The 23,770-nt window shown below is 36.3% G+C and overlaps 2 protein-coding genes and 1 pseudogene across 5 annotated transcripts; 2 read left to right on the top strand and 1 right to left on the bottom strand.

Annotated features, from left to right (window-relative positions):
• Positions 1–289: 289 nt before the first annotated feature.
• Positions 290–23,619, bottom strand: LOC139958390 (uncharacterized). Of its 3 annotated transcripts, XM_071955439.1 has the most exons (5): positions 21,604–23,617; positions 7,330–9,934; positions 2,408–2,680; positions 1,746–1,863; positions 290–1,127 (listed from the first exon to the last, which is right to left on the bottom strand). In XM_071955439.1, exons 3-5 carry the CDS (start codon positions 2,659–2,661, stop codon positions 609–611), a joined length of 891 nt encoding a protein of 296 aa, XP_071811540.1. In that variant the 5' UTR covers positions 2,662–2,680; positions 7,330–9,934; positions 21,604–23,617; the 3' UTR covers positions 290–608. The 3 variants fall into 3 exon arrangements, with proteins under 3 accessions (XP_071811540.1, XP_071811542.1, XP_071811541.1); XM_071955441.1 differs by lacking the exon at positions 7,330–9,934 and having other exon boundaries at positions 21,604–23,619; XM_071955440.1 differs by lacking the exons at positions 7,330–9,934; positions 21,604–23,617 and adding an exon at positions 4,409–5,371.
• On the top strand, positions 8,299–8,375 carry LOC139959191 (U2 spliceosomal RNA; annotated as a pseudogene).
• LOC139958387 (uncharacterized) lies at positions 10,069–21,569 on the top strand. 2 transcript variants are annotated; one of them, XM_071955434.1, is made up of 5 exons: positions 10,069–10,431; positions 11,275–11,543; positions 12,935–13,016; positions 13,312–13,361; positions 13,802–21,566. In XM_071955434.1, exons 1-5 carry the CDS (start codon positions 10,383–10,385, stop codon positions 16,673–16,675), a joined length of 3,324 nt encoding a protein of 1,107 aa, XP_071811535.1. In that variant the 5' UTR covers positions 10,069–10,382; the 3' UTR covers positions 16,676–21,566. The 2 variants fall into 2 exon arrangements, with proteins under 2 accessions (XP_071811535.1, XP_071811536.1); XM_071955435.1 differs by lacking the exon at positions 10,069–10,431 and having other exon boundaries at positions 11,485–11,543; positions 12,935–13,012; positions 13,802–21,569.
• Positions 23,620–23,770: the final 151 nt, after the last annotated feature.

A 23,770-nucleotide genomic window follows, 5' to 3' on the forward strand; every position in this document is an offset into this window, starting at 1 on the left:
AGGGGTGGGGTGGTTAACCCCCATGATTTTCGTTCTTTTGTGGTTAATGTTTCTTCATTTTTTAGACCCCCTCCCCCATGACAGCCATTCACTGTCGGGCGGAAATCTCAAACCCCCACCCCTTGGAGAAATCCTGCATCGATCCCCCTGAAGATGACATAATAGACGTAACAAATTGAAAAGAACAAAGAGAGTAACAGGAGCTATAAACCCATTAGGCTGACAAAATGTCGCCCATTTCCAATGGGCCCTAGAGAAAACAAATTGCAATAAATAAAACATTGATCTGTAAAGGAGTATCAAAAGGTCAATTGACCCAATCTCTAGTTTTAAATACGTCGAGCATACTCCATCGAAAATTCGGCTTCCTTGTGGCAAACAAATTCGAGAACATGTTAGAATGTTAGATAAAAACGTCAAACGTTGAAATTGAAAGTTGATATAGGTCTTACCTCTGGGTGATGCCCTTTAATTGACACATTATGATTGGTTTATACAGTTATATGACTTCATCAAATTGACATATGTAGCTTCACAAGTTTACATGCATGGTACATCATTTCAGAGAAGCAGATCTAAATCTGAAATATCTACACTTTATGTGGTTTTTACAGCAGGTGTTTTGACATTTCTACATATCCTGGCATGTAATGGTCAACCATATCTAATATATCTGGATGTAATTCGTCTCGCTTTGGAATCGGTTTTTCAACGGAATGAAATTTTCCGCTTGAAAACGCTTTCTTGAAAACTTGATCTTGAGTCATCTTGTCATATAGGATATGTTCGAAGCCAGAAGTCCACTTGAAGACGATATCATCCGAAGCATCCCATGAAAGGTAAGAATCCTTCCACGGGATCCCGATTTCGGCAAAGAGCTTCGGAAGGATCTTCTCAGGAGCTTTCAGGTATTGATCGCTATCTATCACCGGAGCTTTAGGATCAACGTTTTCACGTACGTGTTTCCACAACTCGAACATTTCATCTGCCTCTGTTTTCATGAGTAAATCATCGGCGACTTCATAAGGAGCGTCAGCAGGTTTCCCTAGCACCTGTAACACGTGAGCCCGATTGGAAGTCAGATATCGATGAGGATGGCGGATGACAAAGACGTGTTTGATCGGAACCTAATGATAAATGAGATAATAATATAACATATGTGGTCTCTATAACTATCTTTCTAAAGAAAAGTTACACGTTTCATATACTAACAGCATGTCTATAGTTCTACTATATCTTACCTCACTGGAACACGTAGTCATCTAATTTATTCCTCTTTAACGAAAAGGAAACATTAAGGACCTCTGCAATAACAATAAAAGTTTGATAGCTTCAACCAAATGTTAGGATGAATTGAACAGTAAGGAATCAATACTAATGACTTGGAAGCATTGATCTTCAACCAGTCCACTCAAGGAAAGTACTTTTTGAATAACTTCTGGCAATTATAGCATGCTACCGTATAATTTGGGGCCTATACTGACTACCTTTAATTATGGCCGGGCGCTCCAGCAACAATCCCAAGTTAACCAGACAAGAGCTCAGGACAAGTCAACTTGAACTAAGAGTTCCTAGTCATTGAAAGAACATATACCACTTCTTTAGCATGGGAATTTGAATACAACGTTGCAAGGAGTGCACAGGACAGCACATAGTAACGTACTTAATGCATATACGGTAAATTCTCCATATCTGTCAGCTATAAGCCTATTTAGTCATCACCTTCTGAAAGAACAAGGACATACCTTCTGTGGCATGAATTCATAATGACCATGTATTGTAAAAGCCATATCCTTGACAAAGATAAATTTCGTATTTGGATCTTTGGCCCCTCGCTCCAAACCTGCTTTTGTCGATTCATACCTGTTAAGAGAATATAAAAGTAAATTATTTCTGATCAATTACGATACTATAATGTTTACGCATGAAAACTATTCATATAGTGCACAAGCTCTCCCTGAGTATTTTATCTGGGTGAGATTGTAGACTACTGAAAACCTTTTTAGGCGATATCTACCACTATAGTGTAGAAGCCCCCCCCCCCCTCGTTGCCCCACCTGTAGCGAAATATTAATGACTGGTTGGTTGTTAATGACATTGGTCCAATATATATATATAAATATATATATATATATAAATATATATATATATATATCGATAAGTCCACGTTTACTACAAAAGAAAATATTAATTAAAGGTTTAGAACATATTTATCGAAAACTTTACTTATTTGTCAATTATGAGTCATATCTTATTTCTCTAGTTTTCTCTATTAATATAAACATATATAGAATCAGGGGGAGGATTGTTTCTTTCTTCACATTTTCTTTTTTGATAATTGTTACATTGTCTGCCACCAGAATATCCCGGCTTTGGTCTCCGTTATATATGTTATACATATACTTACGTAAAGGTTTCTACAGGACGTAAATTTCCTCTTTTCCCCTCAGGATACAACTCATACAATTGCTTGCTAAGCGATATCAACTTTGGCCTTTGGGACAACCAACCGTTTTGAAAGAGATGGCTTATAACGTATGGTTCTTGCCAAACTTCAACGTTATCCACAAAACTCATAAATTTGGTAAAAACCGTGGAAGCAGAGCGAGGAACCGCCCAAAACATTATCCTTACTGGCTCGTTTGCGTTGATGTCTGCCATCTCAGATAAGAAGGCTAACCTATATTGCGAAAGAGAGAAAACTAACGATTTTTCATTCAGCATATCCATGTACAAATCCAATTCCATTACCCCCATACTAAGTTCCTCTTCCTCTTTTCCCATTATTCAACACGCTCTTCTCTCGAAGAAAGTACTTCATATGAGGCCCTTTTCTTCTTTCGAGATAAAAATTAATTATGTTCAACCACTCGTGACTAAAGCTCAACAAGTAATGCAATTCTGTGGTACGAAAATACAAAATAAATGTTCATACGCGATTAGCTACAATTTGAGACAACACAAATAATAATGATTAAGTTTACGTATATATTATGCATTGTACTTTATTTCCCAATTATATTTCATTTCCAACTCCAACACAGCAATTTCCGCCTGAGATAAGTTACGTTTACAGAAAATGCACATTGAAATAGCCCATTGAAATAGTCGTTATAGCCCCCCCCCCCCAATCAAATTATGCTCCTACGCCTGTGGTGCCGCCGCCAAATATGATTTGGATAAATAATCTCACACATTATTTTCTATTTATAGCCACAAAAAAACTATGCCACCAAATATTGGGGGGGTATTAGATACTATATCCCCCCACCTAAAATATTGGGGGACATGTCCCCCCGCCCCCCCCCCCCCCATGATCGCCGCCCATGCTGATAATCGCAGGGTACATTGTTGTGACAAATAAACTTGTTGTATTTTTTGGTAAATTGAATCATTGTAAAGTTACTCCTTGAATTGTAGATGTCTTGAAGAGAGAAGTAAATGATTGGATATTTTTAAGTATTTGCACAACTTTGTTTGATATAATTTGTATTCAGGTAGTTCATTGGACCAGGTACAATGAGCACATTCATTATTCAGAATGTGGAAGTGTACCTACTTCAGTTCTTTTTCTGATTGCTGTTTTATTTTACAAAAACCTTGCTTATGAATTGGTGAATATTGTATTGGATTGTAAAAGAAATGTTATTATCCTTAATATGGTTACCTATTATCATGTTCTCAACTTGATTAATGTTTATGGTCCAAATAGTATATAAAAGAGAAAGAAAGAAAGGAAGGAATGGACTAACTGCATACTATTTTGTGGCTCAAACTAAGTTTATTGCTGTCTAACATAATGTTGTTATTGCTGTTTTACCATGTTGCTGTTCAAACTCACGTTGATGTTTAAACTTACGTTGTTGTCTAAACTTTCGTTGCTATGTAAAGTTCCGCTGTTGTCTAAACTTACATTGTAGTCATCGGCGCTGTTCAACAATTGATCTCACGAAATTCAACAAACATCACCAGCGCACGAGAATGCCTTATACTTACTGCTGTTACTGGCTATTGCCATAGTGGTATTAGCAGACTACACTATAAGTATATAGATATTTCTCCATGTACTACAGCCACTTGCTTTTTACTACTTTGGTAAACAGTACTGTATTTAAACTGATTTAATAGACGCGTTACATGATGTGTGCATATACCGTGAATGTCGGAAATCAAGTTAAACGAGTGTCTGTTACCAGCATAAAAATACTGCACTTTTAACTGATTTAATAGAACCATTACATGATGTGTGCATACGCTGTGGATGTCGGAAATCAAGTAAAACGAGTGTCTGGACAAAATACTAGCATAAAAATACTGTATTTTAAACTAATTTAATACAACCATTAAATGATGTGTGCATACGCTGTGAATATCAGAAATCTAGTAAAACAAGTTACTGTAACATTACTAGAGAAAAAAGTTTTCTTCCCGATCGAACACCAATTGCGTTTACTATATGACCTCCTTTTACTAGTGTAGTTGTAAAGATGCGGTCGGATCACTGCATGTAATTTGTGAATGCTCTACACAATTATATACGGCAGATGCCTTCCAGTGCCCTAGCTTCGCTGTCTTACAGGGGCGTCCCGCTCCGCCCCTCAATTCGCCCGCCTTGTCCCTCTTTCAACCGCCCTTGTACTTCCCTCTTCGCCAACTCCGTAGTAGCTCCATGCTTTGACCTTCCAGCGATTTCACCAACGACCAACGCTTCTAATATCTCCGTACCTGCAATGTGCATATCTCGCTAAATTCCACGTAGTTGTACATTAGGCCTGTTCGAACTTCGGAGTTTCAAATGCGGCCTATGCGCAATGATCTTGAATGATCTTATCTCCGTACCTACAACACATAGGCCTAGTAGCTTGCCAAGATTTGTTTCTTGCATAACATGTTAGCGGTCCTCTTGGTCTTAAAGTTCGTAAGAAAGCTAAGCGAGGTTTGTGTTTGTTCCATTTATCCCACAATTACTTTCGCAAATCGAAACTCCGAACTGGCCTCGTTTACGAATGAACTTACTTGGCTGGTTTAGTAAACTAGTTCAGTGAGTGAATTGCCTATGTACTTTAATTGTGCCCTTCGTATTGCTCACGAAGCGCAGACTACATCCAACCATAGAGCAACTGATCCAACATTTACCCTGGATGCTTTGCAGTATTTGCAAACAACCAGCTCCACTAAAATTTGTAGTATGTAAATAACGTTTTTTAGCAATGTCGATTAAATATCTCAAACTCAAGAACTACTTTTGACGATGTGTGAAATACAGCAGTTTATACACACGAACGTTGCACCAAAAATCATGACTGAAGCACGTGGTCAAACGGACCGCCTAAATTTACGCAAGTTTGCAACGAAGAAATTACTGTGGTATTAATGCAGATTTTATATTAGCAATTCTCAATAAGGAGAGAACAAACATATATACTCTTAGATGAAAAGTCCTTTCCAATATCAGAGATATTGGCTTCCAACAAAATTCGTATATTGTCTCAACTCATAACATTTTGTTTAAAAACAATGATTCCACTATTACGTTAACAATATCGTTAACAACGTCCTGAGTTCTATCAACTATCACGTAAATATCACATTGCTAACAATATCTACATGGTTGTTGCTACAAATCGGGACGTTGTTAACGATATTCAAATTAAGAAGTTCACGAATTTTTCCCTTTTCGCGTTCCATAGTTAAACCATCATATTTTGGGTTCATTGAGCACTGAAGATGCAAGAATGTTTGCAGACAATGGGTAAGGGACTATTAGCCAATGAAATCGCAGGAGATTTGGAAAACCTTCATTGGCTATATTTAGCATAAATATCTCTGTAATAGAAATGTTGTTAGCTCTGCAACAGAAGCTGCTTGCGGTTGATTGTTATGATTTTTTTTTAAAGAAAGAATGATTTTCGTTCACAAAGTGTTTTGCTACTACAACGGAACATTAGCAACGAGAGTGTAGACATTAACGTGAGTTTATACATCAACCATAAGTTTAGATTGCAACGAAGGTTTAGACATCAACGTAAGGTTAGACAACAACAAAAGTTTAGTCGTCAACGTGTCTTTAGAAATCAACGAACAACAGCAACATGGTAAAATAGCAGCAACAACTTTAGTTAAGACAGCAACAACAAACTCGGTTTAAACAACAAAATAATTTGCTCTTTTCGCGTTCCATATGCTTTAGCCTATAGGAATGCACTGTCAAGACCATTGAGACCATCGATATAGATTGAATTCTAGAAGCATAGGTATTAGGTACTGCCCAGTATAATATTACAATACGATAGGTATGGTAGAATAAGTGTGTTGTAAAGCAAAAAGAAGAATAGGTAGCACTTAACGAAGGCTATTTACAATTCCTACACCATTTGACATTTTATTGGAGATATACTGAATGCGATCCTTGCAAGAGGGATATTTGTCGATATAAAACCCAAGGAACTTACAATTTGAACCAGATTGTGGCAGCTTAAAGCTATATGTGTGAATATTGATGCCAAATGTAATCATTTTACATATTCATCCAGGTCGCCCAGATCCTTAATTATTCTGTCCTATTCAAAATGTGCAAAAGCTTTATAGTGAAGAACATTAAATCTGATATACCTCCCCAATGTGGTAAAACTGTTATCAGCTCTTTTTTTGGGGGGGGGTGACGGCGTTGGGGGGTCGTCTACAAGTATGTTTAATATAATCTTATATCTATGTATAACTTTGACAAAGAACGTGTTTCACGGTTACAAAACTAATCGAAGTAGATGATTGCAACATGCACCCTTATGTAGCAGAGAAAAGTGAAAATATCCTGAGATATCATTTTGCTCAATACAGCCATACATGCACGGATTACTCCGTATTGATAGTAACTATTAAACGGAACCATATAATGCGATATCCACAACAGTACGCTATAGGCTAGGCTAGTTTTATACCTCTTGCATGTATAAAACACTTGAACTTTACATACTGTAAACCTTTCCGATACAAATACACGTAAATTCCTTTAGTATTGACAAACAACCCAGATCAACAGGTCAGACTTGTATATGTGTGTCGTAAACCACGCATATATCGTAGTGCCTGTTTCAACAGCGTGGCGAACAATATTGTCATAAAGTGCACGCATTTATTATTCATAATTGTTGCAACTCGCGTATTACCATACTATATTAGACTGTGTTCAGAAATGTATAACGAAATATTCCCCACAGCTGGAAACGTCTACAATATATATATAATGTTATATCACATTAAAAAAATCACTCACAATATCCAATGAGCATGATCAGCCAATAATTAATCATATATAGGTATTGAACTAACCTGAATCAGTTTTCGGGAAATTAATACCTTTTGGAAGATATTTGGAAACACTCCCTCTTACAAGTTCTTGGTTGACACAAAAGTGAAGAGCGCCAATTATGCCCACTTGCATATTTTTGTGATTGTTCCGTATGCTTTGGTTGATATATATACGGTGGCGCGCTGGGCTATTTAGAACAAAGCTGGATATTATAGAGATATAAAGCTCTATGGAAAACATTATGTAACAATCTGCAATGTTTTTCCGTCGTTTCCAGCAAAGAGAAAAAATCTTCATTTCCAAACAACATTTTGTTTCATGCGTCACTTTGTGTAAATGAAGTCTCGTTTCTTCAACTTTCGTCTGTCGTATAACATCTCTTTTTTCATGATTTCCTCGGCTTGTATGATGTCACACGGTCACTCTTACTCTTTAGTTATAATAGAGATTTGTCTAATTTGACCATTGCCCTCTGACCTTAGACCTCAATTATTCACATGGGTGCACCGGTTTTGCACACGGGTTTCTTTAATCTTTGCAACATGTTGCATTCACAGTTTCATCAGTTATTCAGTTCGTATATAAATACATTATTTCAAATGGGTGATAGCATTACTTCTCATCCAATAACACGATGGGGAAGAATATGCAACCTTGAAAATATACAAGCCTAAAAATGTTGGTTTCGGCCACGATCCATCGGTCATTACCAAAGATCTTTGAGAGAGATATTTGAAAATCTGATATAGGCCTTTCGTCATGTAATGGTATGGAACATATTTAATTTACTCTGTTAGCTACTTTATGCAGCTACCATGGAGATAATCCACATATATATATATAATCCCTGCGACGTGTTTAACTCAAGGTTCTCTTGCTCGAATATAAAGAACAAGTTTAAAACTTTGTATGAAGAAATTTAACCCTTCTAGGATAACAGTAGCGTGTGCAAAGCGGAGACTTGGTGGTGGGGTATGATCACCACCTCCATCGCTTCTCGGCCTTTTGGCTAAGATCATGTGTAGTATCTGTTCCCTTTCGAGGGGAATGGTGATGCACACCTGACGATGATCACACAGTCACAGTCCCGATGCAAGGGCACTGGGGTTAGAAGCGGATCAGTCGTTCAGTAGTTTGGTTTTCGTGCCCAGGTTCTTTCCTGGGCGAAATTTTCTTAAAAAGTATGACCACCACCTCCAATCGTCAGTTGGGGGATATGGTTCGGTTGGTGGATTTTGCATTCAACCTCACACAAGGTATTAATTAGTATATCTTCCGTATCACAAAATGTATTTATTAATATATCTTTCATTTAGGGCTTCTTATTTAGACCTACTGTATTGTCTAAAATTCTAAATATACATAAGAATGCACCATTTGACGTCTAAATTAAGAAATAGATACTCCGAAGGAGAACCCCGCCAACACCTCTGTATGGGAGACGGCTTCATTGACAACTGAGCCATGTCCCTCCCTTATAAAATCCTTGATACGCCTCTGACCCTCCCTTAAAGGTTCAGGTCCCCTCTTCACTCAGTTGACGGTTGAGAAGACCGCCTTCTTCAAACGCTTCACTGCAGAAGCAATCAATGTGGTGCTGTCAAGTTAACTTATCATCAATGTAAACACCTAAGAATTTGGCAACATGAAAACATTTGATATAGCTGATGTAGATAATAATCCTCTTGCAGCTTGGTTGACAAGTTACGAGTATAGACTGTTAACTAAAACTAAACTAAAGCTTAAATTTTGGCGTAATAGTGGTGTAGAACGTCTTTCGTTCAATGTTTAATGGTAATATGACCGGAAAACGTTTCATAGCTTGTGCATTGATCGTTAATTTACGCTCACTGCTCGTTCTATGAAATAATTACGTCATGGACGTAAAAATAAAAAAAATACCATAATACCGTAAACTAACATCCAACATTGGTCGTAGAGTTACAGTTTAATACACTTTTAATTGCTTATCGTTAATTAAGAATAAGCTGTCTTTAACGGTGGGTATATAGTGACGTGATGACCATTATTTAACCCTTTAATGAATGTGCAATTACTCTTTTCAACCGTTTTGTATCAATTAGCATACATCGGACACTGTTCATTAAAGGCATTGAAGACTCGCCCCAAACCGCGTGCGGCCATCTGAAAAAAAGTAACTTTCTGTTGCTTGCAAGTGACGTTTTATTCGTGTCAGTGTACATAGCAGCGATGGACATTTCATGTCTAGATAAATGATAACAAGGTATCACGTTTCATTATTGTCTGCATTTTGTAGCGACAAGAAGAAAACTTACGCCGATTGTGGCGAGTCTTCAATGCCTTTAATAATAAATATCGAACTATCTTCGTTGACAAGCTTTTAAGGTGGGAACTTTGATACAAGTTTGTCAGTTCCCTGGTTGAATTATAATGAGTGCGAATTATTTCTATATAGCATTAATGTATAAAGTTCTGCATACACCGTTCAATGTTTAGCATAATAAATATCCTGACTATATGTACTGACTATATACAGTTTGAATCTGGTGATAGTGATCATCCGGCAAGCAGCCTTTGGACATTGACCTGGATTGTAAGCGTATTATCGTCGGAATGAACTGGATAATATCCGTCACTGGCTGACTGGGAGAAAAAAAAACATATTGTTGTATAAGTAAATAATAAGCATTTTGCAATAACCAATAAGGTGGATTCCATTACGTCACTTTCTTAATAGAGCCCCAAAGGATAGCATATGACTAATGATGACTCAATGAACTATGATATATGATTGCTGACGCAATTTGAAATGCCGCATGGTTATAAAATGTTATATTACATTTACACAGCAGGAAATTAATAGAAAATAAACTTGTCGAGGAATAAAAATGGTGACCCGAAGATTCTTTTATCGTCCTCTTGATTGGTGATTTTAGTTCATAAGTTGATATAGTGTAGCATATGGTGGTATATATATATACTTGGAGGTGGTTGTAACGCTTTGTAAACGGTTTTGTGTAGGACACACTGTGTCACTTGTTGTTTCCAGGCTTAATAGGCGAAGCTGTTTCGAGAAACAAGCAAATTAAAGATGGACGGTGAAGACTATGGGGGCAAAGATCTTACTTCAATCTTCAAAGGTAAGAAGATGTAACGATTGATATAGCCAAGTATAGGCCTATGTAGTGATCTATAGAGAAACTTTGACATAGGCTACATATATTCACTGCGATAAACGCTACCTATTATTGCATGGTAAGCTCGGATGATATTTGTTCTGTCATCTAACTTCATCCATTATCTTAACAAAACAGATGATGGTTTACATATAATCGGAATGTTCAATTAAACAATTGTAAGTAGTACTATAGTGTAGACAAATATATATATATATATATATATATATATATATATATATATATATATATATATATATATATATATATAGATATATATATATATATATATGAGAAAGTATGACTACGAATAGTACTGTACAAAGTCAATGTGCAACGGGAAATCACTTTCATATTCCTATAAAAGTAAGCCTAGTTGTATGTTTCGTGTAGCTCTATATAGTTTCCGGTAAAGTAATGTTGTTAAGTATAGTTATTTTAGTTAATATTGGCTATTACCATTTGTGGCTCGTACGAATTCGTTTTTTTAAAATACGCTAGTAATGTGTCCGGCATGCATGATTGCTTTTGATTGAAACTCATTTGGTTTAGTTCCATTTTAGGTTATTTTTGTTGTATATATATATATATATATATATATATATATAAATTCTGTTCCAATGGCGGTGGAGGGGAGCAGTCATTCTGTACACTGTCACAATGATATTGTCCTCAAATTGATACTATTTGAACTTATGGTTGCTGTGAATCCTTTCAGATCAAGTCATACCTAAATCAGATTGATTTGAAATTAAGAATGCCCATGTATTACACGGTACATTATCCCGTTTCCGTTTTGCACATCAGGTCGCTGTGCTGACATTACCAACATATACATTCCTAAATGTCGGTTTTCGAGGAACGATAATGCAGCAAGTGAAGGGGTTTGTGGTTCTGCTGAAAAGCCTACGAGAGGCGATGATCGTAGGGTTAGTACCAGCAAAGACGAAACCCGTAATAATCGAAACAGCAAAACAAAGAAATCAAAAGAAATCGACGTGGACCAGTACAAAGTTGAATTGCTGGAAACATATTTTCAATACTACAGTAACTTGTGGTCAACATCCCAAAGAGAAGTGAGTTTTTTCATTTAATATTTGAAGAATGCTATGTCCATGGGTAAGTCGGCTTCCCAGTCCAGACAATAATTATGTGACTAAATATGATTCTATAACTGTTAATAAGAAAAAGCCAAACATGGTCTTCCAACTTTATATGTACAGTGAGTACACGTGTATTACCCTTTAATACCGTATTGTCCTTTGAAAAGCAATTTGCACTTTGGCCAGTCTAAAATGTTTTGATGTCGCAATATTCTCTGAAATGGGCAAAACAGTTACCAAATGTTGTTTATAATATCTGCATGCATAATTTTGTAAGAGCTTAGCCTGGGCAGTTCAATTTCTGTTGGCAGAAATGTCAATAAGCGTTAATACCTAAAGGTTGGAGTCGTATATATTCCTGCTTAGTTGTACGGTTGTCCATATATAGGCCTACGGCCAGGGCGGACTGAGTCTTAAAATCGGCCCGGGCATATTTCACCTAGACCGGCCCATTATTCATTGATATGTTACTTACATAGATTGCCGTCCTGTGGGGGTGTAAGGAGAGGGGTGTCCCCCTCCCCATTGAGATTTTGTTGAAGTTAAGGAATGACTAGATGCAAAATGGTGCTATATTTCTCAATTGTGTAGGTTACAAAATCATTTAAAAAAAGGCCCAATATAATTTTCCAGAATCAACACTTGATTAAACTGAGAAAAGTTTAAAACGTAAACAAAACTAGACAAAAATATATGTTTAAAACTGGATTTTTCTTCAAGCGTTTTGTGACAATATGCTTGAAAAAAGGGGGAAAGGGTATATAGTCCCCTACACACACTGTTGTCGCCCTATTCAATTAGTGTGGGGATCTATTTCGCGAAATCGGTCAACCGGGGAAAAATACTCAAAGTCGTCGACTATTACATTCGTTTAATTTGATAAACAAATACCCTACTGTATGTGGGTCATTTTTATTCATACATAATCTCTCAGGACTTAGCTATTAATCTAATCTAATCTAATCTAATAAGATTTTACAATTTTTTACTTCGTTTTCTGGAGGACGAGGTGCAGATTAATAAAATTTGTATTCTCTGCTAATGTTATGTATATATCAGAATGCATTGGTCACCGTACTTGTATATATTGTCGTAAAAATATATGCACGGACGGGTTGCCAATAGCACGTTCTTTTGTTACGAATTAACAGACTAACTAACGTGGTGATTTCATGAGCTGATTCCCACAGTTAAGAATTAATTTCTACACAGCCCGTCTGTATTCTATTAACTGCTGTGAACATGGACTGTAATTTTTACCAGGCTCCCCATCCCACCGGCCCAATTGCCCGTGTGGCCAGTCCGCCACTACCTACGGCTGTCCATGAGTTTTCAACTTTCTTTTTCAATTAACACAAACAAAGGATGAAGAATCCGGGGACTCTGCAGATGACTCGGGAGAAGACGCTTCACTCGGCTCTGACTTTCCAACTATGAGAGATGTTAGTAAGTAGACCTGTGTTGTTTTCGGAATTGTTTATGTTAAGTTGCGTTCATCATGATAGCCTGTATTTAAATTGTAAATACTTCTTTTTAGTAGTAACGTGAGTCGGATATTCAGCATCGGTAGTTGTGTCAATAAAGTATAGTACATTAATTTAACAGAGGCTTCTATAGCTGGGCTGGGGACATAATGTGTCAATGTATTTAAGTTGTACCGACAAAATTGCTTATGTGAATAATATGCTCGTTTAAATATCGCTTCTAAAGTACCACAAATTATCATTTACAAATTCCACAGAACAAAAACAAAGGGATTTCAACAAAGCGGTAAAAAGGGAAGTAAATGAGGTAAGTGTTAAAGTATCAAAGAAGCTATATCTTATGATTGTCTACACAAAGGTTTGTTAATCTCGTTTCTGTCTCCTTTCTAAGAAGAAATTAAACGGGCAAGTTTTCAGCACAGGAAGGTTTTAAATGAATAACAATAACTATAGAACATATTCGCCAGGATCTTAAAAGCTGATTATGTGTAAATATTTCTTAATGATATAAATAGACATTATAGGTAATTTCAAATCATTGTTGTAATCATTAACCTTCGAGTAGGATAAACTAGATGAAGTTCCTCTATTTTCGTAAAATAAATGGTGTTTATATGGGTTATTATTATCGCATTCATTCTTATTTTTTTACCGTTGCACCTACACAGGATGTCCTATGTATGTTAACAGTAATAACGACACAAACTTGTTCAAAATATAAACCTGGCCGAAAATGTTTTTCCACAGAATACCTGTATCTTTTACGACACAGTTGAGATATACGGTGATAAGCTTCCAGAGTTGAAAAGCGGTACGGATGAAAGTGATTATAGCAAACCTAATTTTATAGTGAAAGTTCAACTAGGTCCCAAAAAAGTTCCCCGAATAATGCTATGGTCTGAGGCGACACAGGGTTACCTAAATAAATTTTATCCGTATGACGGAGTATTTCGGATTCCAGCAGGCTTTGTAGGTGTGGACACACCAACGAAGAAAAATGTTGCCGAAGAGACAAGTATTGAGGAACCTGAACCAGTTGAACAAAGCGGAAACGACACGAGTGCAGGAACTAATGGTGTCCAAGAAGAATCTCGAAGAGGTAATGGTACGTGGGAAACAACTATTGAACACCTAACACTTCGGACCGACGAGGAATTGAAAGAAAGGAAAAGAAAGGGATTTTGCAACAAACGAAGGGGAGACATTGCTCAGGAAGAAGTTCTTAAAAAATTTGAGGAGTGGGGGCGAGATCGTGAGCTGAACATGTTCATGTTCGGTGGATATGAGTATAAATCTTTCTTAGCTAACCTCACACCAAGACCCAAACACTTAGCTAGAAGAATAAAAGGTGTGTTTGATATTTTAATCATTTGCCAACAAATTGGGCTTATCATAGTTGAAGTTAAGAGTACGTTCATAAAGGATGCTACAATGGAAATCCATGAGAACCGGACAGCGCCAAACGACGTTTCACAAAAACTGCAGAATACACTTGATCAATTGATGAAAGGGTGGAAGCAGTTAATGAAAGGAAACTTTATTGCGAGAGAAATGAACCGCGACTTAAGTTTTGTGAAGCATATTCCAGCAAGCGCGTTTCTTGTAGTCCCTAACATTTCCAAATCAGGTTTGGATAACATTAAAATATGTCAGCATCACCGCAGGTACATCGTGTGTAGAGATGATCTTTCTCTAATTCACGGCTGGCTAGACAACCACTTTCCGTGTCTCCGTCGAAGGGATTGTCATAACGTTCTAACAAAAGATCAATACAGGACCTTAGTGTCTCGGTTTGTGGGCCCAGTTTCTGCAGTTGTTGTAGAGACCGAGACAATACAAAGTACAAATAATAAAATGACATTCTTGAACCCTGAACAAGAACGTATCGTTTGTAGTAAGTCAAAACATGCCCTCATATTTGATGATTACGGTACTGGTAAGAGTTTAGTTCTAATGCAAAAGGCTTTATCCTTATGTAAACCTTCATTTACCAACAATGAATGTATAAGAGCCCATATCATATCTTGTGCTGACGTGTCCAATTTAAAGTTTTGGTATGGTCTGAGAGCATCGCATCAAGCCAAAGCACTGAAATCCCTCATTGGAGAGAAACAACAAGCAGAGCATGTGATTTGCTATGGTTCTTTTCTCGAGTTTTATACCAAAGTATTGGGAACAAATGACGGTCGTGTGAATTTTGATGTTGACATGGTAATTAAAGCATTAAGCACTTTAGTGACAGGACAACGGAAAGACAAAGAATCAAAGTTCAAAGAGAATAATGAACATCATTTCTTTTTTGATGAATTTCCTATTCAGCCTTTAAAGAATGATGGATTACACAAATTGTACGGTTTTTGGGATGATTTAAATGAAAAGATTTTGCGAGATCAACAAAAAAACATGTTGAGAGAACCGTGCTATCTGTGGTTAAGTGTAGCAACTCATTCAGTCGGCGTCCCGCCGGACGAAAGTCCTTCCAAAATACTAAAAAATGTGCTTCACTCACTGCCAGAACGTCTCCGTTACTGTTACCTAAATAAAGTCATGAGAGTACCTGGTACCTTATATAATATGATCAGAAAAATTGAGACATTCATTGGTAAAGGACATGGTGGATATTCAGATCTTGGCCATAGTGTCCGTGGTATAATGCCAAGGTTGTATAGGTTACCACAACGTCAGTGTGAAGACGACGAAACCCTCGGTTGTGAGTGCATATGCAGTAGACAGAGACTAACAAAGGTTCTCAAACAAATAATAGATTCATTAGATGAGGTAGAAGGTACTCCTAAGCTACAGATAACATTGATATTGTATTACGTCATGTCAAGTAATATGTTTGAGAGAATCCGACAGTTATTAGAAGATGTTTGCAATGGCTTGTCAATTAAGTTAGAGTGGGACACGATACAATATCATATGAAGGACAAAATGAAGAACAGATTCACGGATGGTCTGACAGGTTCAAAAGATGGACCGACAATGGTCGGCAATGAAACATGCGAAAATCATTTAGAGAAGACAAACATGCAGGCAGATCTGTCCGTTCATACTACCATTGGTGGTAACAAAGGTATCTCATGTAGTCAGACCAATAATGATGATCTAGTCGGTTGTCAACAAGTAATATCGGGAATGCTTCAAAATCTCCACATTGCTGGTGATGGAAATACAGAGGTAGATAAAACTGTGTCCTCAAGCTGTCAGAATACAGATGTCAAATGTAAGGAAGCATCTTCCCGGACCTTACAAGTAGTCGATCAGCGAACATTCGCGGGCTGTGAAACATCGGTTTTAATATTCCTCGACCCGTTTGAGATGCGGCATTGGTATCGTAGAGGAGATAGAACGGGCTCAGGATACCACAGTCTTATCTTTACAAGATGCACAGGCCACTTCATTTTAATAACCTGGCCAAAAGACGAAGCCGGGTTGATGTGGGAGAAACATCTTGAAGAATACGGAGAGGAGGTAAGCAGAAGCGATGCAACCGATAGCTACAAGTATGGGAGATTTCAGTACATTGCTGGTGGTCGGAAGGCACATTTTGAAAGTCCAAAGACTTGCCTCGATATGCTCCTTGAAACTAAATGTATTCACAATGTTCAAATTGAATAACTTGACAAGTCGACATACTTTAACATTGTATTTACCGTATTTAGAATAATGCAATATCAACACAGATTGATATTAAAACTCAATGAAAGGTTAGTCACAATCCATGCTCTCCATGCTTTAGTCAAGCAGGATTAATTCTGGTGAACTGTCGATACCATTCGATATTTATTTCTCAAATCTATATATACTTATGACTTATTTCATTTTCTGGCTAGGCCAGTTTCAACTCACATAACCATGTTTAAATTGTTCGAATTTGATTGTTTCATGTTATTATTGGAAAGTGAGAAATTGTCAGGGTGACAAATCGAGGAAGGTATAATGTTAATTTGATCAATTGTCATGTTATTTTTAGCAATACTATGAAAAGAAAATAGGTGTCCAAATGCATGCAACATCTTTATGTATGTATATATGTATGTATATTAGATCCTCCTGCAAGCAGGAACTCGCGAAGAAGCCTCATTGGCTTATCAAAGCCGCAAGCTGACCAAAGTCAGTCTCTTACATTCATATTTACTGTCCATGATTATGAATTGTCAATTGTCAACAACTCTGTAACTGGACGACATACATTAATTTTGGAGTGACTCAAACTCAGGACCTTATGATTGAAAGGCACCGGCGTTAACCACTGGGGTAACACTCCTACTATTTAATCTTTCTATCTACTCTTTATATCTTCTCTTTAAGGAACATATTCATTTCATTTTCATTCATTTCATTTATTTGTTTCTCCTCAATATACAGGTTTAACAGTTAATAGTTACTTACATAAATGCAAAGAAAAATATTAAAAGAGAAAAACCGCCCCCCCCCCCCTACACTCCCGAGGGAAAAGAAAGAAAGAATGATCGTAACATATAGAGAATAACGAAATAAGTCAACTGAAAAAAGGCACATATCTAAGATCGGAGAGCAATTAAATGAATTCCTAAATAGTTACTAAAATGAGCTAAGATTCTTATTGTACATCCTATAATAGGTCCCACTTGACGTCCTATATTGGCTCCCACATGACAACACGTCCTATAATGGGTATATATATATATATATATATATATATATATACATATATATAGCCCTATATAGTACTGTCACATTGGTAATATGCACATTGAAATAAATAAAGAACAACATAAACAATTGAAGCACATGTGACTCGATGATGTCATTTTTAACTTAACCAAGTCTACAGTGTTGCATTTGAACGAACATTAAATCTGATACCCCCAATGTAATAACAGTTTCCTTAGCTTTTGTTTAATCTTGGGGGGGGGGGGGGATGGCCAACTTGTCAACTATCCAGTGATGGGTAGCGTTTAGCTAGTGAGAACTTCTATCGAGACTTAGAGACCACATTACTTTGATGATTTAGTGTGAAGGTCAATAGAACATTTAAGAGGCGTATGGTCCCATAAGGAATAACCTCCAAGGTAGCATATGCTTATTAAAAGCCCCATTGACATACACACTAAACAACATATTAATTTGTATTGATAATGAGAGTATCTGTTCTGTTTCAGGTTGCATAATCTCCTTGTTTTTATCCTTCAATTCTTCATGCAAAAGATTATTTCTGATATTAGCAGGGTACATCGTTGTGACAAATAAACTTGTTGTATTTTTTGGTAAATGGAATCATTGCAAATTTGCTCCTTGAATTGTAGAAGTCTTCAAGAGAAAGGTAAATGATTGGATATTTTTAACTATTTGCACAACTTGAAGTTTGATATAATTTGTCTTCAGGATGTTCATTGGACCAGGGACAATGAGCACATTCATTATTCAGAATGGGGAAGTGTACCTACTTTATTATTTTTTTTTTTCTGGTTGCTGTTTTATTTTACAAAAATCTTGCTTATGAATTGGTGAATATTGTATTGGATTGTAAAAGCAATTTTATTATCCGTAATATGGTTATCTATTATCATGTTTTCAACTTGATTAATGTTTATGGTCCAAATAGTATATAAAAGAGAAAGAAAGAAAGGAAGGAATGGACTAACTGCAAACTGCGTACCGATGAATCGGAGCAGCATTGTTTCTATGGAACGCGAAAAAGGGACAACATTATTTTGTGGCTCAAACTAAGTTTAGTGCTGTCTAAACTAATGTTGTTATTGCTGTTTTACCATATTGCTGTTCAAACTCAAGTTGATGTTTAAACTTACGTTGTTGTCTAAACTTTCGTTGCTGTGTAAATTTCCGCTGTTGTCTAAATTTACGTTGAAGTCATCGGCTCTGTTCAACAATTGATCTCACGAAATTCAACAAACATCACCAGCGCACGAGAATGCCATATACCTACTACTGTTACTGGCTATTGCCATAGTGGTATTAGCAGACTACACTATAAGTATATAGATATTTCTCCATGTACTAAAGCCACTTGGTTTTTTACTACTGTGGTAAAACAGTAATGTAAAGGATATGTATTGGCATGATAAACTGGAAATATGCTGTTTGTGTAGTACTGTTCTAAGAATAATAAAAATCAAATGTTGTGTACTAAATACCATTTCAGTATTGTTACTGGGATTTAAAAACTTAAACACCTTAAAATGTTTGCCTTCGCTCGTTAAAACTTGAGTCTAGGCTGCTGTCCTCCATGAAAACATGCACTTTGTAATACATTTACAGGAACACAAAATACTTAGTGATAATAACCCTGACAATACGTGTCTAGACAAAATACCAGCATAAAAATAATGTACATTTTAAATGAATAAATAGAACCATTAAATGATGTATGCATACGCTGTTAATGTCTAAAATCAATTAAAACGAGTGTCTACATAAAATACTAGCATAAAAATACTGTATTTTAAACTAATTTAATACAACCATTAATTGATGTGTGCATATTCTGTGAATGTCGGAAATCAAGTAAAACGAGTGTCTAGACAAAATACTAGTATAAAAATACTGTACTTTTAAACTGATTTATTTGAACAATTAAATGATGTGCATAGGCTGTGAATGTCGGAAATCAATTAAAACGAGTGCCTAGACAAAATACTAGCATGAAAATACTGTATTTTAAACTGATTTAATACAACCATTACATGGTGTGTGCATACGCTGTGAATGTCGGAATGTCGGAAAAAGCACGTGGTCAAAGGGGCCGCAAAAATTTACGCAAGTTTGCAACGAAGTAATTATTGAGGTAAAAAATGCACATTTTACATTAGCATTTCTCAATACGGAGAGAACAAACATATACTCTTAGATGAAAAGTCGTTTCCAATATCAGAGATATTGGCTTCCCACAAAATTCGTAGATTGTCTCAACTCATAACATTTTGTGATAAAAACAATGATTCCAATATTACGTTACCAATATCGTTAACGTTCTGAGTTCTAGCAATTATCACGTAAATATCGTTAACAACGAGAGTTTGTTCGACAAATCAGGTTGTTGCTACAAATCGCATTGTTAACGATATCTACATGGTTTTTGCTATAAATGAGGACGTTAACGAATTTTTCCCTTTTAGCGTTCAGTAGTTAACTTAAACCATCATACTTTTGCGTTCACTGAAGATGCAAGAATTTTTGCAGGCAATGGGTAAGGGACAATTAGTCAATCAAATCGCGGGAAATTTGGAAAACCTTCATTGGCTATATTTAGCATGACAACTTTAGTTTAGACAACAACAAACTTATAGTTTAAACAACAAAATAATATTCTCTTTTCGCTTTCCATATGTTTTAGACTATAGGAAAGAACTGTCAAGATCATTTATTTTGATAACTTTTTAGATACCTTTTGATAACTTTTGTAACTGGATAACTTTTGTAACGCTTTTTATCGTTCATAATTATCTTAATCTCATAAACTTTTTTATGGCTTAACCTGTATTTTTGATGTTCTGTATATTGGTATATTTTTATCCTATTTATAAATTTCTCTGTAAATTTATACTGGAATAAAGAAATGAAATGAAAAACTGAGACCATAAATATAGAATGAATTCTCAGAAGCATATGTATTAGGTACTGCCAATATAATATTACAATACGATAGATATGGTAGAATAAGTGTGTTGTTAAGCAAAATAAGAATATGTAGCACTTAACGAAGGCTATGTATAATTCCTACACCCCTTTACAATATACTGAATGGGATGCATGAAAGAGAGATGATTGTCAATATAAACTCCAAGGAGCTTAGAATTTGAACCAGGTTATGGCAGCTTAAGGCTATATTGTGTGAATATTGATGCCAAACGTAATAAGTTTGCGTATTTATCCAGGTCGCCCAGATCCTTAATTATTCTGTCCTATTCAAAATGTGCAAAACTTTACTATGAAGAACATTAAATCTTCTACATGTATGTTAAATATAATGTTATATCTAGGTATAACTTTGACAAAGAACGTGTTTCACGGTAATAAAACTATTCGAAGTGGATGATTGCAACATGTACCCTTATATAGCAGAGAGAAGTGAAAATATCACTGAGAAATCATTTTGTTCTATACAGCCAAACATAAACGGAGTACTCCGGTCCGGATGGGTATTTAAAGTAACTATTGAACGGGACCATATAATGCGATATCCACATCAGTACGTTATAGGCTAGTTTTATACCTCTTGCATGTATAAAGCACTGGAACTTTACATACGGTACACCTTTCTTATACACATACACGTTAGTTCCTATAGTATCGACAAATATAGTGTAAGCTTTTCCATGCCCAATTTCGTTACAATTAGCGTATTACCTTACTATATAAGACTGTGCTTAGTAATGTATAAAGATACTATGAAGAGACAAGACATATACCCCACAACTGGATACGTCTATAATAGGCCTAATATTATTAATAATGATGTATAACATTACTGAATTAAAAAAAACTCAAAATATCCAATGTGCATGATCAGCCAATAATAAATCATATCTAGGTATTGAACTAACCTGAATCAGTTTTCGGGATATTAATACCTGTATAGAGGATATTTAGAAACACTCCCTGATACGAGTTCTTGGTGACACAAATGTGAAGAGCGCGCATAATGTCCATCTGCATTTTGTCTTGATTGTTCCGTATGCATTGGTAGATATATATGTGGTGGCGCACTAGGCTAATGAGAACTAGAGTTCATTCAGTATAAAGGAACTCTAATGAGAAAAAAGCTGGATATTATAGAGATATACAGCTCTTATCGAAAACATTTCCTTACAATCTGCAATGTTTTCCCGTCGTTTCCAGCAAAGAGGAATAACCCTCAATTCCAAACGAAAGTTTGTTTTATGCGTCATTTTGTGTAAATGAAATTTCTTCAACTGTTTTCGGTTATGTAACATCTTTTTTTTCCCCATGGTGTTCCTGTTTGACTTAAATTATGTCACACGGTCACACACACACTGGTGCTGTGCATAGGCGTACGGCCCGCCCAAATTGCGGGGGGGGGGGGGCGGAAGACAGCTGTTTTTGCCCGAAGTTTCGAAACTTACAACACGAGCAGCAAGAAACATGCTGATGCGCGTTGCTTGTATTATTTATTTGAAATTGTGAGCAGTGGCGTACCTAGCATAGTTGGCACATGACCCCGGGCAGATCGACGCCGTCCATGGGGGAGGGATCTAAAACTTAGTTTATGTAAGGTGACTTGGATGTAAAATGGTGCTATCTTTGGCAATGCTTTGAACTGATCATATGTTTGGGAATTCCCATTCTTATTTCTTTTATTAATTTCTCTTATTGAGGGGGGCTGTGACATGGCACCCTCTGACTGGTACCCGGGCGGACCTCACACCCCTAATAACTAATAGACCCACCTCTGTGTGACTGCTGTGTGGCTGCTGTGGTAATGGACGTTGGTTTTTGCAGCTACGAAGGAGACGAGATAGTATATTACAACTTAACTCGCGACGTTTTCATTATGTGTCGAAATATTCAGGCAAAATGTGTTGACTATTCAGGTAGGAATGAGGAACGATTTGGACGAGGAATGGGAACTATTTAGGCAACAATCGAAGAAATGTCGTGTATTAAAACTTTCACACTATGTTTTCTTTGAATTTTAAATTGAATTTCCACCTTATGATGAAGACACTTCCCACCAAAAGTTTGTTAAGCAAGGAACTTCAGCCATTAGAAATACGCCTTTAAAGAACCACTGAATGCAGTCTATTTGGGATGCTATGTCATAGTTCAGGAAAAAAAGAAATATGTGTCAAGTGTTCGCTATATTTCTATACAGCTATTCCGGTATACAAGATATTCAGGTTTTAAAAAATTAGAAATCTGTTGACTGTAGAATGCTCCTTTAGGACTCAATTGATCATGACCTCATTGTTAATGTTAACCCATGGTTTCATTTATTCTAACAACTCAACCAAGGCATATTCTTTGAACTTGATATAAAATTCACCTAGACACAAAAACTGTCGATTAAAGGTGAAATTTTGACGTAATATTACTGTGGCACGCCGTTTGTAAAAATATAATAGGATTTAAGAATGAAATAACGGGAAACGTAATTGAGTATGTGCATTCATCGTTCGTTAACCTTCATTGCCCGTTCTGTAAAATAACAGAACTTTATGAACGTGAAACTACCGTAATACCGTAAATTAACATTCGCTATTCGTTGTAGAGAAACAACAGTTGAACGCACTTTTAATTGCATAACATTAATAAAGAATAAACTGTTTTTAATGGTTTGAGATAATGATTTGACACCTATTACTTACAAATTTGTGTGACTACAACTACGCATATACGTTTTGTATCATTTGCCACACATCATGACACTGTCAACTTGCATATTCATTGTAAAGGTGTTATCCAAACTTTTGTGGGTTACATTTACGTTAGGTGATTTACGTGCCTACACATGCATATAATGTGACTTAATAATCATGTACGTTGTTAGAAATAGGTATTTGATATGAATACATATGTTAATTGCGTAACTGTTGCTGTATTTGCTAAAATCGAAGAGACAGTTTTTACAATTGTCGCAAATACACAGAGTTGATATACATAAACTTACCGCTTACATTATTCCATCATTCCAAGCTGAAAATCTCGTTCAATTAAGGATCCACAAATTGCTTCTCGGTCTTTTGGCTAAGA

The sequence above is a fragment of the Apostichopus japonicus genome, chromosome 18 (assembly GCF_037975245.1).
Source record: "Apostichopus japonicus isolate 1M-3 chromosome 18, ASM3797524v1, whole genome shotgun sequence".
NCBI classification, from domain to species: Eukaryota; Metazoa; Echinodermata; class Holothuroidea; order Aspidochirotida; family Stichopodidae; genus Apostichopus; species Apostichopus japonicus.

Bases quoted from the DNA above. Each gene is read 5' to 3' on its own strand.
- LOC139958390 (XM_071955441.1), bottom strand. From the start codon at position 2,661: ATGGCAGACATCAACGCAAACGAGCCAGTAAGGATAATGTTTTGGGCG. The intron at 1,864-2,407 runs GTAAGTATATGT...TTCTCTTAACAG, and splicing joins CGTCCTGTAGAAACCTTTAC to GTATGAATCGACAAAAGCAG. The intron at 1,128-1,745 runs GTATGTCCTTGT...ATTTATCATTAG, and splicing joins ATGAATTCATGCCACAGAAG to GTTCCGATCAAACACGTCTT.
- LOC139958387 (XM_071955434.1), top strand. From the start codon at position 10,383: ATGGACGGTGAAGACTATGGGGGCAAAGATCTTACTTCAATCTTCAAA. The intron at 10,432-11,274 runs GTAAGAAGATGT...TTTGCACATCAG, and splicing joins TCTTACTTCAATCTTCAAAG to GTCGCTGTGCTGACATTACC. The intron at 13,362-13,801 runs GTAAGTGTTAAA...GTTTTTCCACAG, and splicing joins TAAAAAGGGAAGTAAATGAG to AATACCTGTATCTTTTACGA.